Raw genomic sequence first — 14,523 nt, 5'->3', positions numbered from 1 at the left:
TTTTCAATTTCCTTGGCAACAATAGCATGCTGTGCACGACTGAACACACTTGACCGCACATTGTCTTGTTCTGGGCTAATCCCTGGAGCGAACTCTATTCTCACTCCTTTGAAAATTCTAATATTGTGGGATCTGAGGTTATATTACGCCATTCGGACAATGCGTTGACAATTTGATCAGCCTTAAAGTTTGGCTGATTGCGGAATAAAGCGTGTACTGTGTTATCATTGTCATCAAAACAAGCTTCCGTAGTTTTGCACATACCTTCGTTGGTGTGATTAATTTGGTTGAGAAATGGAGCCGATTTTGTGAAAAAAACTTAGGAAGTCGTCGACAATACGTCAGTTGCGTTGCAAGCACATGTGCAAAATGAGTCGCCCTTGCGACAGGAGACCAAGGAGAAGAATAATCTTGCAGAAAATGAGAGATATGTGCTTTAACTTTCCACGGCCATCGAGTTCTGTTGGCACGCAAACACAAAATATGGAAAAAGGCTATTCATTGATCCAGAATTTAACAAATTGCGAGATGCCCCGAAAACTGAAAAAACAAGGCCGTGCCGAAATAAACCAAAAGCAACTACCGATATTTCAGACGAGAAAATCGATATTCTTTTTCAAAAACAAGTCTTGGGAACAAGCTCTCCTCAATCGTTCTTAAACACTGTCTGGCTAAACAATACCATACACTTCGGTCTCAGAGGCTGTGAAGAACAACGAATAAGAGCAGACAGGGGGACAACCCTCGCAATGTCAGGTCAGTGAAACCGGCCGAGAATGTATGAAAACGAAGAGATTCCAGCCGAGCGAAATCCAGTGAATGTTTATAAACTGTACAGAGGTAAACGTCCTCAGTCCATGTTAGAACCAGACGCTCGATTTTATCTTACGGTCAACCACTTCCAGTCTTCTGTTCAGGGACAGAAGGACAACTGTACCTGGTTTAAAGCACATGTGCAAAATGAGTCGCCCTTGCGCTGTGCTATCTCATGGGATCTCCTAGTCTCAGGTCATGTTATAGAATAACTTCAGTTATGAGATTTGTTTACATTGGTTTACATGAGCTCATGGCTTATAAACATTACACCCCAAACTACTGACATTAACATATTCGGTTTGCAAATGATTGCGTAAACAAATAAATGACTAAAATACATCAGTAAAGATGACATCTTACTTCCAGAATCAACCATGGTCACGACGAGTACTGTGGTCAAAATACCAAGACTCAACAAGAGGTTTCAGGTTCAAGAATATCTTAACAAATAAAACGAGCATTACTCACTTTCAGCAGCAACCATGCTTACGACGATGGAAGTTGTAGTTGATGAGCTCTGTACGAGTACTGTAGCCAGAATACCTATCATGAGCCCAGCGACAGGGTTGCAAAGAATTCTATCGCGGGAAAACATTTCACCAGCGGTTTTTCCGCCCAGCAATCGGAAGGCACTGCTTAGGAAATCCAACGAACAGATGAACAGGTACAAGAGACCAAGAAGAAGAATGATCTTGCAGAAAATGAGAGCTATGCGCTTTAACTTTCCACGGCCATCGAATTCTGTTCACACGTAAACGCAAAATATGCGAGAATCAGAAAAACACAATACTTCATAATAATGTAAACATGTGCTTGGATCTTACCAGACCAACTTGGCCCAGCATCATTGAACTCGGGGAAAGCCCATGGATCAAATGGTTCCTCCCTTTCAGTGGCTCCTTCATCTACTTCTTCATCCGATCCTTCAACCAAATACGCTTGGTTGTTTATCTATAACAAACAAAAACGATGTGTCAACGAAGAGAAGAGTTTCCAGAGTAAGTTTTCAGGGTCGCGTGAAAAAGTAGCGTTATCGCGAATTTTCGATCTACCCCTATGCTCAGATCCTCCAATTCAACTTCCGTCGGTTGGGACGAACTCTTCGAAACGTCGGCCATATTGCAACTGTCGGTTGAGTCAAAGCGCGAGAGGTTTTGCACGCTGTAGACCGTAACCAAGTTTTCGCCCAAGTGCGGTCACGTTTCCTCATTCTCGCACCCGATTCACGCAACCCCTATGGGTGATACCCGCTGAAAGTGCACCAAATTACGCGGGCATCACCCGCTATAGTACGTACTATAGTACAGGAAATGTGATAATAATGGCGGCCTATCGAGCGAAGAGGAAATCGGAGAGTAAAGAATGAATGACATTTTTATTCTAATTCAAATACAGTGTATTACAGGATAACATAGGTAAATATAGACAGTCTATGTAGTATTACCGATATGCACACATTCCGATGGGAAATTAAACCTCGACGAACAGTATATTTCCACAACATTTGAGTTGAAATTTATTTGCCAAGTTAGCTATCAGATTTAGCTTAAATAAACATATTTTAACATATTGGAGGGAACTATTCCCTAAAATGTTTCACTGAGCCCAGCTTGCAGCGTTTTTAGCTCACAGTTGCAGGTCAGAATTCGCTAATTACTGGGTTGCCAGTGTGGCAAACCCAGTCGAGGTCTGCGTTTAATTTGTTTGTTTCTTTTTTTCTTTTTTTTTTTCCGTGTCGGTAAAAGTCTTGCCTGTCACTCCCCTGCTAAATGGTGTCTTTCTGCATAGAGCCTTCTCCGCGTATTTTCTTAGGATCGAGAGGGTAGTGGAAAATGCGTAGATTTCTCTGGTGGACACAGTAGGATGATTAACTTAACCGGCAATGGCGTCGAAAGTCATGTAACGCGAATGGCGTTTTAGTGGATCTTTGAACAAAATATACCCTTATGAAGCTCAATAATGGAAAGTCATTTGGATACTGAACAAGACAAGAGGTGGAATCTTAAAAGCGACGAGTAATGGACTTCGACAACAATCTGTCGCCCGTCGAGCCGAAATCAAAGTGAGCTGCATTTCTAAGATGTTACCAAGTGTGCTGTTATGTAGAAAGTTCTGTAGAACACTGAAACCAAATGGAAAATTCTCTGGTAACTTATGGGTTCAACAAAGACAGAGAACGAATCGAACACCTTAAGTGGATCTGTGATCAACTCTGCACAGTCTTCCGGTTAAAAAAAATTGGAAATGTGACAGCCAAGAATTATTTGAAAGAAAGTTTTTCGTCTATTTTGTGCTTCATTATTCAAGGAAAAGGTTCTTCATGGAAACGGTTTAATCCTGAAATTTTAGTTTGTTGTAATAGTGCGCATATTTGACACGATTGAGTTTTTTCTCTTCACGCACGCAATGAAATAGGAAGGGGTTTTTGCCTCTAATAGCAAATATGTTGTTTGTTTCAAAAAATTGTTCGATGGAAAAGGTGGCCTTTATGAATTCATCATGTTTAATGATACGTGTGCTGGATAGTTTTTATGGCAATAGTAAAGCATTTCCTTGTTATTCAAGGAAAAGGTTCTTCAGGAAAGGGTTTGAACCTGAAGTACATGGTAATTTGACACGATTGAGTTTCTTGTCTTCACGCACGCAATGAAATAGGAAGAGGTTTTCGCTTCTAAGAGCAAATATGTTGTTTGTTTCAATAAATTTTTCGCTGGAAAAGGATTCTGTGGTATTTTCTGCCTTTGTGAATTATAATATCATGTTGTGTATTGAATTTTCGAGCTTAAGGTTGAAATGTAATAGGGGAGAAGTTTTTTAGTATTGCTCCGTAAGCAGGAAGGGTTCACAGGCCTGTTGGAAGCGTGCTTGAGTTTCAACAAAATGAGCCCCAAAATCAGTGAAGAATTGTGACGCAGTTGAATAATAAAGTAGCTGCTATTTCCAAAATGATGGAATTACCTGGTTAGAATAAATAACGTCGTACGCGTCTTGGAGTAAATTTTGACTTTGCATAAACAAGAGTTGGGCGATTGTGATCTTTGTTTTGACTTCGCTCATTTCATTGTCAAACTTTATAACACTTGACAGAAAAAGAAACTCACAAAAAACCGGTACCTTGCCATCATTTGACACAGATACTTCACTGTTTGGCGAGTAAACATGCCGCGGTAACTTCGGCGCCCGCTGAATTCCGGCGATGTCACTTTCGATTTTGCGATTTATTTGTACAATAACAAAATTGAACGTTGCAAAAATCCCCCAAAATGTTTGTCGCTGATCGTAACTGTTTATATTCTATATTCACGGTTCAAAATAAATGTTGTTTTCATGTCGTAAATATGTTACTCTCGAGCGATCGTCCTGGAAACTTCCTTCTGCTCTTTCTGAAAACTGTGTATCAATATTTATTTACTTTTGCATCAATATTTGTTTTTGCATAAAGCAAGCTAACAAAATCTGTACTGAGTTCGCATTTGTTAGCGTTAATAGTATTTTCGGTCCGATGCTTCTGTTTTATGAGGAATATATTATTTTGGTCTCCCATCCAAACACTAACCCCGCCGAAGAGGGTTAAACTTCAGTGAACTTCGGTATTACAGAGCTGTCAGATGCTCAGAGGGCACGCTTAAACTTGTGGTGAAAAGAAGTTTATCAACATGTCAGCCCAGAAGCCAATGTTTCTCACTTCCCATTTATTTTCTTCAATCCTTCTGGGTTCATTACTTTGCTAGTAACCACATGTCTTCTCAGACTATTTACCCAAGACTTCTACCATGGCACTAATAAACAGGTCTGTTGGAAGCGTGCTTGAGTTTCAACAAAATGACCCCCAAAATCGGCGAAAGATTGTGACGCTGATGAATAATAGAGTAGCTGCTGGTGATAAATAACCTTTTTGTCTTGGAGAGTAAATTTTTGATTTTCCAGAAACAATGGTCAACCTCTGAGAGTTGGGCGATAGTGATCTTTGTGTTGAATTCGCACATTTCTTGTCAAAATTTAGAACAATTGAAAGAAAAAGAAAACTAACAAAAACAAAAACCCGGTATCTAAGCATCATTTAACACAGATGCTTCACTGTTTCGCGAGTAAGCATGCCGCGGTAACTTGATCACTGCGCCCGCTGAATTCGATGTGCGATTTACTCGGTGCAGCCAAAAGTACAATTACAACAAAACAACTAAAATCACCCAAAAATGTTTTTCGCGGATGGTAACTTTTTATATTCGTGGTTCAAAATTAATGTTGTTTTTATGTCGTAAATTTTGTTACCGATGGCAAAATATTTTATTCTCGATCGACCGTCCTGAAACTTCCTTCTGCTCTTCTTAAAAACTGTGTATCCATATTTTTTACTTTTACATCAATAATTGTTTTGCATAAAGCAAGCTAACAAAATCTGGTTCTTGCTTGGTTCGCATTTGATAGCATTAAAATATAATTTTCGGTCCTATGCTTCTGTTACTGAGTGATATATTTCTTAGGTCGCCCATCCAGTTACTAACCCTGCCGGATAGAATAAACTTCAGCTGTCAACTTTTGTTTACAAATCTGTCAGATGCAGTCAGTGCACTCTTACACTTGTGGTGGAAAGAAGTTGCATGATCAACAAGTCAGCCCAGAAGCCAATGTTTCTCGATTCCCTTTTATTTTCTTCAATCCCTCTGGGTTCAGTACTTTGCTAGTAACCACATCTCTTCTCAGGCTATTTACCCAAGACTTCTACCATGGCACTACAATGATAGACAATACCAAAACAATATCGTGTACTGTTCGACCTACGCATTACGCAAAGACAACTGTCAACATGTCATCCCAGAAGACAATGTTTTTCACTTCCCATTTATTTTCTTCAATCTTTCTGGGTTCAGTACTTTGCTAGTAACCACTTGTCTTCTCAGGCTATTTACCCAAGACTTCTACCATGGCACTACAATGATAGGCAAAACCAAAACAATATCGTGCACTGTTAGAGCTACATATTACGCAAGGACAACTTGAATCTCCTGGAAGACAACACACAGTTCAGTTGACATTATGGAATAAATCGCTGTGTTACTTCACTACCACACGTAAGCACTGCGTATCAATTTTTTTAAAGAGGACAGGAATTTCTTCTTTCTGACAAATGATTAATTAATAGGCCGGTAGCCAGGTTTTTAACCTCAGAAAAGGATCTGTTTCGTCGTACGAACGTGCGAGGACGTGTGAGGACTTGTGAGCCAAAGGGACTCTGCTGGTTTGACTACTGGGTGAGCCCTTAAATGGTCTTAATGACCCCCCAACTTGAAAAATATTGCCTGGAACGCTGCACGTACCACGGGCAACCCAGTGTACCCTCACGGAGGGTCTAGTTATAATAATAAAATGAGTTAACTTTATCCCTTTTTTTTCCGTGTCGGAAAAAGTCTTTCCGGTCCCTCCCCTGCTAAGTATTGTTTTTGTGCCTCGAGGTGTCTGCCCTTATCTTTGGTAGGTTTCGCGGGGTGGTAGAAATGCGTAGATTCCAGTAGATTTTATTCGGTAGAGACAGTACAAGTATGCAATGGCGGCGAAGCCGAAGTTACGTAACGCGAATGGTGTTTTTTATTGGATCTTTAAACAAAATACACCCTTATGGAGCTCAATAATAATGGAACGTCAATTCGATAAACAACACAAGCGGTGAAAAATAAATATCTGGAATCTAAGGCCCGTTTTAAACGTCGCATTCTACATGTGCCGGACCTAATACAAATGAGAAAAATCTATTGTTTTCGCTCATTTGCATTAGATTCGGCACATGTAAAATGCGAAGTTTAAAACGGGCCTAAACAGCAACGAATAATGGATTTCGATAACAATTGCATCTCCGTATCAAAGTGAGCTGTGTTTCTAACATTTTAGTCACTGTGGTGTTATGTACAACACTGAAACCAAATTTTGTATGGGTTTAAGAGTTATACTCGTTGAAGGAATCGTACGCCTTTAATGCATCTGTGTTTGCTGAAGTCGCATCTCATGTTCTGTCTGTTGTCTGTCTATTTACATTTACTTTGTACTCAACTCTGCACAGTTCAGGTAAAATAAAATTGGAAATGTCAATGTGAAGAATTATTTGAAAGAAAGCTTGTTGTCTCTTTTGTGTTTCATTGTTCACGGTTGTTCCGAAAATGATCTTGAACTGTGAGACTGAAATTTATTTAATTGCTGTTGTGTTTCTTGTTTGCACACACGCAACTAAAATAGGAAGGGTTTTTTGCTTCTAATAGCAAATATTTTGTTTGGTTCAATAAATTTTACGCTGGAAAAGGTTTTTGTGACATTTTTCGTCCAAATGAAGGCCCAAAAGTAAAGCTTTTAAGCGATCTTTTTAAGTGGTCTTTCTGTCAAAACTTTGCATAAGAAGCTTGAAATAAACATCGCTATTATTGAAAAAGATGGTTCTTCAGTGAAGGGTTTGATCAACAGTGCTCCAGATAAGAGCCGGGTCTCGGGTCCTCCGGTCAATAACCCGACAAAGAAGACTTCCTGACCCGACAGATGAAATGTAAATATTCAGTTAAATATTACAGCAAATTCTTATAATGAAAGACGGAAGTTTCTTGGCTAAAAGGTGCGTTGTTTCTGAAAGCGACGAACGATTAACATTCTTCCTTATAGTTTATTCAATGTAAACAAGAATCTTGACACACGGTGATCACGTGCACCTTTGTGGTTGCCTAGTACGTGATCAATTTCTTCCTTGTGACAGAACAGTATGAACGGCAGAAATTTTAGTGTTTTTACGATCGATTGTCATTAATCTTTCGCTGAAAATTCAGAGTTTTATATTAAAACTATGTTATTTTTTTTCTTCATCTGACTTTTGGCTTGCCTTTTACTATTAACTCCCGGCTTTTGCGATACCATTTGGTGCAAACGTAAAGCCGAAAAAAAATTGGACCTGGTATCAGATTAGACTGAAAAGAAGAGGAATTATGAAGCGGAAACAACATGTTCAGTCCTTCCTTAGTGTGTGGAATAAACGTTTGCTTAGTTCAACTGTGAGACATGCATGACATGCAGGAAAACGTCTGTCAGAACAATTTGCCGCTGGTTTTTTTTTGCAGAGTATTTAAATTAAACAAGAAACGAGTGAGTTTTATTCAAGAGCGTGTTTTGTTATCTTTGAACTGAATTTATTAAGTAAAAGACCTCAAAACGGGACAGGATTGGGACATTACAAAATAAGTCAACGTGTGAACGAACGTGTGAGTCAAAGGGCCACTGCTGGCACCTCTGTGTGACCCCTCAGATGGTCTACATGACCCTCCACTTGAAAAAAAATAACTGGAACGCTGCAGGTCAGTACCACCCAACTCAGTGACTTGTGTTTTTTGTGCAACATGTACCACAGGCAGCCCAGTCTACGCTCATGGAGCGTCTAGTTTTTACACGACTCCTTACTTAACCACTTTCCTTACGGAAATGCTGTAACTTTGATTGACACTTTATTAAGATGAGAGTGTAACAAGATATATATATTTAATAGCCTGCGTAGCAGGCGTCGAAAGGGGTAGGGGTAGGGGATAGGGAATAGGGAGGAAGGTAAAAAGGGGAGGGGGATTGGGGAGAGGGAGAGGGGACGCCTGCTCTAAGAACCCCCTTTTGTTCATATCTGCGGACGCTGGCGTCCGCAAATTCCTGATTGGCTGAGCCGTAATGAGTAACATATTGAAATGCGCGTTTCAATTTTCAACAAACAGTCGAGATGGCAGCCGTAGATGTGGATGTTGTAGAGAGTGCTTTGAGAGATGTGAATTTATCAAGTGGTAGAGAAATTGTTTTAAAACCAGAGCAAGAATCAGCAGTAAGGGCTCTTTTAGCCGACAGAGATGTCCTGGCGGTTTTGCCGACCGGATACAGCAAGAGTTTAATTTACCAAATGTTTGTACGCGCGAAGAACTACGAGCTAAATGGTAATGCGGCGATTCTCGTCATTTCGCCACTGAAAAGTATTATCGAAGACCAGTTGCAGGAGTGCCCGAATTCTCAAAAAAGCACGAACAGAATCTACAACGATCGTTACATCCACCATCCTTTTTTCGTCCTCGTTTTGAACTTTTCGTGGGAGTCGCGGACATTCCCACGTTAAATTTCTGGTTGTCCAGAACTGAGAATTTCTCGCTTCGATAAAAATTTATGCAACGTGAGTTCCCGCCAAATCAAATAAATTTCCGCGTAACCACAGGGTTCCGCCTTGTGTTCTGATTGGCGAGTTTAGCGACACTTGATTGACAGTAAGCGTAATCGGATTACTAGAAAATTGGTGGGCGTTATGCAAAAACATAGGCTCTTAGAGCAGGCGTTCCCTTCCCCTTTCCCTTTCTCCCTCCCCCCTCCCCTTTTTGCGCCTGCCACGCAGGCTATATATTTAATTGGACTCTGGCACTCATAAAAAAAGAAAATCGAGTGCCAGATACATGCCTATTTCAGTTTCATTATAAACCATGCCGTGTTTGCAATGAGTATGTTAACATTTCTTTAAATCTCTAGTTATGGCGAAAGTTAATATGTGAAAGCCATATATATTTGAACAGCGGAGAAATCAAGTTAAGATGCTGATCATCGTAGTTATTAATAACTTTACTTGAGCAGTAACAAAATATTCATGCTTGAACAGGATTCGAACCCAGACCTCTGCGATACCGGTGCAGTGCTCCGCCAGTTGAGCTATCAAGCCATCGGGGAGCTGGTCATTATGGGAGTTCTGTGTTTATATTGAGTGTTATACATTAAACGTTATCTTAGCATACGGTTTTGTTTTACATTTCACAAACTATGCTGTGATTGATAGCTCTGCCTCAATGACGGGAAGCTGTCTATTTTGCACAGCAACAAAAAATCGTCACAGAAGTTTACATCCGCAAGTACTGTATCAAATCACAATTAGTTTGAGCTACATTTTGATAACATTTCACTGATGGTTTTTTTTTTTTGTCGACAAAAGTATTAGAAAAAGTTTCATTCAGTTATCAGATGGAGACAATTAAAAGAGTACGATTACCTCGTTTTGTAAAGTATCCCAAAATGAGTGGAGATCAGTTTCCACTACCAATGACAACCAACTTTTTTCCCTTAGCTTTTGCTGAAAACCTTACAAGTTTCTGAAAGAAAGCGAAGTGTCTTTTCAATTTTTACCCTTATCTCTGTTATAAATATGCGACGATATTCATTAACACGAGAAGAGTTTATGAAGCTAGAGTTGACCTATTCTCAAAACAAACCGGTTAAAGAATCAACTGGTCACTGAATGAAAAAAAAAATGATCGAGATCAATCATATGTATAAGCAGGCAGTTAAACGATGAAACGTGATCATCCAACACGATGTTGGACAACCTATTCTCGAAACAAACCTGTTTGAAAAATGAACTGGTTACTCGATGAAAATGCCTGATATAAATCAAACACAGTAATTGGTTATGCTGTTGTGGCCTCCCTGCCCCACATTTGTTGGGGCGAAGTCAAATAAAATAAAATAAAACATGTATTGAAGCAAGCGGCTAAACAATGAACCGTGATCATCCAACACGATGTTGGACGAAAGTGCTTTGGACATTTTGAACGGTTGGAAGGGGCCTTAGGTTGTTTACCAGTAACAAGCGGAAAGCGGTTGGTACTCAATTTTCTCAAAAGATAAACACAAGTTCCCTATTGGAAAATTGTTTGGGAAGGGCGTGTACCAATCACACAACTCGCTCAAATTTACCGAGGGAGTCTGCGAAGAAGCTAAATCATGGCGAAAAACAAGTGATAAACACGGTTTCCATTGCGAAGTTTCGGATATTAGAATTATTCTGGTACCATTTCGGTACCATTGCCATTCTTACCGCATGCAGTTTCCGAAATTTTTCGGTGAACCTTAGTTCCCGCGCAAAACCAATTAATGTGACGTCACCCTATAACTAATTCAGACACAACGGATGGCATAGTGCAAGGATTCAAATATCCAATGATCGGATTTAAACGGAAGTTTCTGCTTCGTAGGTTTTCGTTCTGTTTATACAGTGTATATGAATGCAGAACGAGACATCAGGTTCTTTAAAAAAGATTTATAAGCATCTCGCATGGAAAATCGCTGCTCAACAGAAATTAGGCCCAACCTTTCATTGTAAAATTCATAGCATAGTCATGAAGTTTGTTAACTGTCTTTTTCATTTACTTTCATGGGTCCTTTGTGGGCTCCTGTTTTTGTCTGAAACATTTCTCCCGAGTGAGTGATGGATTCAGCCATCGTTTCTCAGGTGGAAAGGGGAGAAGGATAAGGTCCAAGTGGTAAAAAAATGGAGGAGTTAGTCACTGTGTAATTGGTATTTTGTCGAGTTTCATCATCGCTGGAACCTATCCAGGATAAAAGTAATTCGGCACTATTTTTCATTTCGAACACTCTTGAGCACTTTTTCGCTTTTAGAGCAAAATAGGAGCATGTTTTCACGTTTTGGGAAACATTTGAGCTCTTTCTTCGTATTCTGGGCTAGTTCTTGTTCACGGCAACATTTTGTTTTGAAGAACAGTTTTCAGCAAACCGAGATGGTAAAATTGAACACGCAAAAACTTACATGGTTGTAATGAGCTTGTTGTCAGAGTATAAAAGCAGTTAGAGACCATGTCAGTCTTCAAGACGTATATTAGTGAAGTATTTTTTGTTCTACAAACAGAAATGTTTTTATTACTTCTCTGAACGTTTTATAAACAACGGTAAAAAGGAGGCCTACTGATGAAAATCTCCAAGGGAATGTTTTTAAAAAGTTCTACCATCTTTTGAGCATTATTTCTAAGTTTCGAGCACGTTTTTTGAAAATTCGAGCACTATTTGAGCACTTTTTTTGCCATTTTTTGGAGCACTATTTTGAAGTTTTTCAAGCGCAATCGGCGTAGGCCTACCAGTAGCACCAACTCCTTCTCAATGATCTCAAAATGATGTTGCCCAAATTCACAACTGAGGCTGTGATGTCGATCTTCTTGATGCCGGAACACCTAAATAGGGAATCAGTTACGGCAAGCACTACAGTAAGCATTAGTGTCGCAATCATCAGAGTGTCTATCAGACCAGAAAAGACGAAGAAGCGAGGATAGGCGTTTCATGTACAATTTTGGAAATTCGGCTACCACATATTGCATGCGCCCTCGCGTGCGCAACTTTTGAGGTTTGCACATGCGCATCGTTTGAATGTTTGCTGAATGCCGTTTCATCGTTTACAATCTATCATTATTTCTCAATGAATACTTCACTCTTGTGCTTTAGACGTTCCTATTCGTTCAATCAATTTCGAGGAGCTCATTATCCAACACTGTAAATACAGAAAAAAAAAAACACTCAAGAAACGAGTACAAATATTTCTCGATAACAAACACGGATTAAGGTAATTCTCATTAAAAAATAAAATACCGACCAGATTTTTGTCAAACTTGGCACAGTTGATATTCAGGCACAGGATATTTAAAAAGAGCTATAAAAAGATGTGGTCACCGGGCTTGTTCTCGCGCTGCATGCCCTTTATTCCGAGTGTTTTTTTCCGAAATAATGCAAGAAGCGTTCGAAACTTAATCAACCGGAAAAATTGTTCTTATATACTGGATATTACTGAAAACTTGAACCTAATTGTCTGTCCGGGCTAAAATTTTTCAGTAAAGTGATTTCAAATTGCTCAATTTTGCAAAGCAATGCGAGAAATTGGACCGCTAAATGTGCTGCACGGCCAACGTTTGTAAAAACGTAATCTTTCCTTGTACTTGTACATGTTCATTGCTGTGACTTTAACATCTTCAGTTCCCACAGCCTGCTCCCGTCTGATCTTGTAGCTCAGTCAGTAGAGCAGCGGTGATCTAACCCGAAGGTTGTGAGTTCAATTCCCACCCTGGTCAGTGTGGGCCCATTTTCATTAGTAGGGCTAACGCTCACATGGTTCATATGGGCACAAAACCAGCACTTCACATTAAACTCCAATCAGTTAAGTCTATCTGCAATAAGGATGCGCAATGCAAAACCAGGCAATGATATTATCACCTTTTAAGTTATTTGTTCTAGTCTGGTAGTTTGTGCTGTGGAAGGAACAATCACACTTCGTTTCCACTGCGCTAATAAGGCAAAGACTGTCCGTGACAATCCCGAAAAACGCTATTTTTCCTATAAATTCTCTATTTGAACAAGTTGGGTAATAAACCGCTTATTAGATGCTTTGGCGCTAAGCATCGCGAGTATTTTTTAAGCGGTTTGAATTTTGATTAACCCCACGAACCTTTCCAACTGACAGCGAAACTCGTAAAAACACTAACAGAAAAAACATCACAAAAATTAATATGTGTCTCAGCTGATGAGCGCATAATTTCTGAACGCCTGATACCTTTATTCTTCTGCGCGCATGCTGCTCGACAATATAAGCTTAGATCATTCCGATCGGCTGTTTACTCGGGCTCTTTCTTGCTGTCTCTCTCTCGTTGTTTGTCACTGATATTTCGCCTGTTTTCTCGTGCTATCAGTCGCACTTCCATGTTAAGTATCGCTTACTCGTCCCCGATCTTCCTGTTTTTCTCTCTTTCTCTTTCTCTTCCTCTTCTTTCCTCGTTGTACGACATTTTAAGAATAGTTTGCTTGTTGTTTGGTTGTCCTCAAAATTTTTGCTTGTTTTACTAAAACGCAGTGTCAAATGCCGAACGCTGACCGTGCAACTTCCAGCCAGAAAAAACCCCGCGGGAACCAGCCTATGCAACTTCCCGCCAAAAAACGAGCATTGTGATATTTCGCAGGCTTACATGAAAAGTTGAACGAACGCACGGACGGTCGTGCGATGACATCATAACCAAACTAAAGTTTCTCGGAGTTACCTTTGGTGCTTCGCTCTTATAACAGCGTTTTGATTTACTTTTTAGTCTATTAATATCATGAGAACGGAAACTAGCAACTGAGACCGATGGATGGCAACCTCGTCTCCAGGGTCCTTTTTCCTGGCTTTGGGAAAAGCGCCCTGGGGACGAGGTTGCTATGGATGGAAGTGTTTTAGGAGAATGATTTTTACCAGAGCCAGCATGACGCAAGAGAGGCTCTCTTCACTGGCCCTTATGCATATCCACTATCCAACAGACATTTAATCTGGAAGAAGTAGTTGATCTGTTTGCTAAGAAGTACCCAAGAAGGCTTGAGCTTGGCACACTACTGGAAGATCACAATTCTCAGTACTTCTGAACTTCTGATCATCATCATTTGCTGCAGCAAACCCAGTGAATAATACGGATTTTCAACTTTATTTCTATTTTTGTTCTTTTTAAATAGTGACATAATTTCTCTAAAACTGTAAAATACATATGTAAAGTAGTCTCTGCGCCAAAATAAATCCATTTTAAATTTCAAAAGTTTTAATGATATCCGCGTTTTTAAGTTCGCTTTGAGGCTGCTGTTTTCTCATCATACTGCCTTCAAAACGCACGAAATGTAGTGTCAGACAACCTAATTTTCAAAATTTACCGGGGGAACATACCCCCGGACCCCCTAAAGGCTCGCGCCTCCGGCCCTAGTTTGCTCCATCTCCTCGTTGGATCGCACCCTCCCGCCGAAAAAAAAACCTGCCTACAGGTCTGTGCTTGGGACAATGACTGACGGGACTGAGAGGATCTTTTATACTTACTTGTTATGAAAACATTAACTTTCATATTTAAGAAATAACATCAAAACACCTTATGCGGCACA

The 14,523-nt window shown here is 39.9% G+C and overlaps 1 protein-coding gene across 1 annotated transcript in view; it reads right to left on the bottom strand.

Annotated features, from left to right (window-relative positions):
• LOC138037069 (sodium-dependent phosphate transport protein 2B-like) overlaps positions 1–2,171 on the bottom strand; it is a gene marked incomplete at its 3' end in the record, with an annotated part of 12,968 nt that extends 10,797 nt beyond the window's left edge. Inside the window, exons 1-3 of the mRNA XM_068883077.1 lie at positions 1,869–2,171; positions 1,641–1,767; positions 1,285–1,557 (exon numbers count right to left, since the gene is read on the bottom strand). Coding sequence (XP_068739178.1) covers positions 1,285–1,557; positions 1,641–1,767; positions 1,869–1,934 — 466 coding nt within the window. The remainder of the gene's footprint in view (positions 1–1,284; positions 1,558–1,640; positions 1,768–1,868) is intronic.
• Positions 2,172–14,523: the final 12,352 nt, after the last annotated feature.

This window comes from Montipora capricornis, chromosome 1 (genome assembly GCF_036669925.1).
Source record: "Montipora capricornis isolate CH-2021 chromosome 1, ASM3666992v2, whole genome shotgun sequence".
Lineage (NCBI taxonomy): Eukaryota > Metazoa > Cnidaria > Anthozoa > Scleractinia > Acroporidae > Montipora > Montipora capricornis.
The sequence above is the reverse complement of the archived record's forward strand: the minus strand, read 5'-3'. Positions and strand labels throughout refer to the sequence as shown.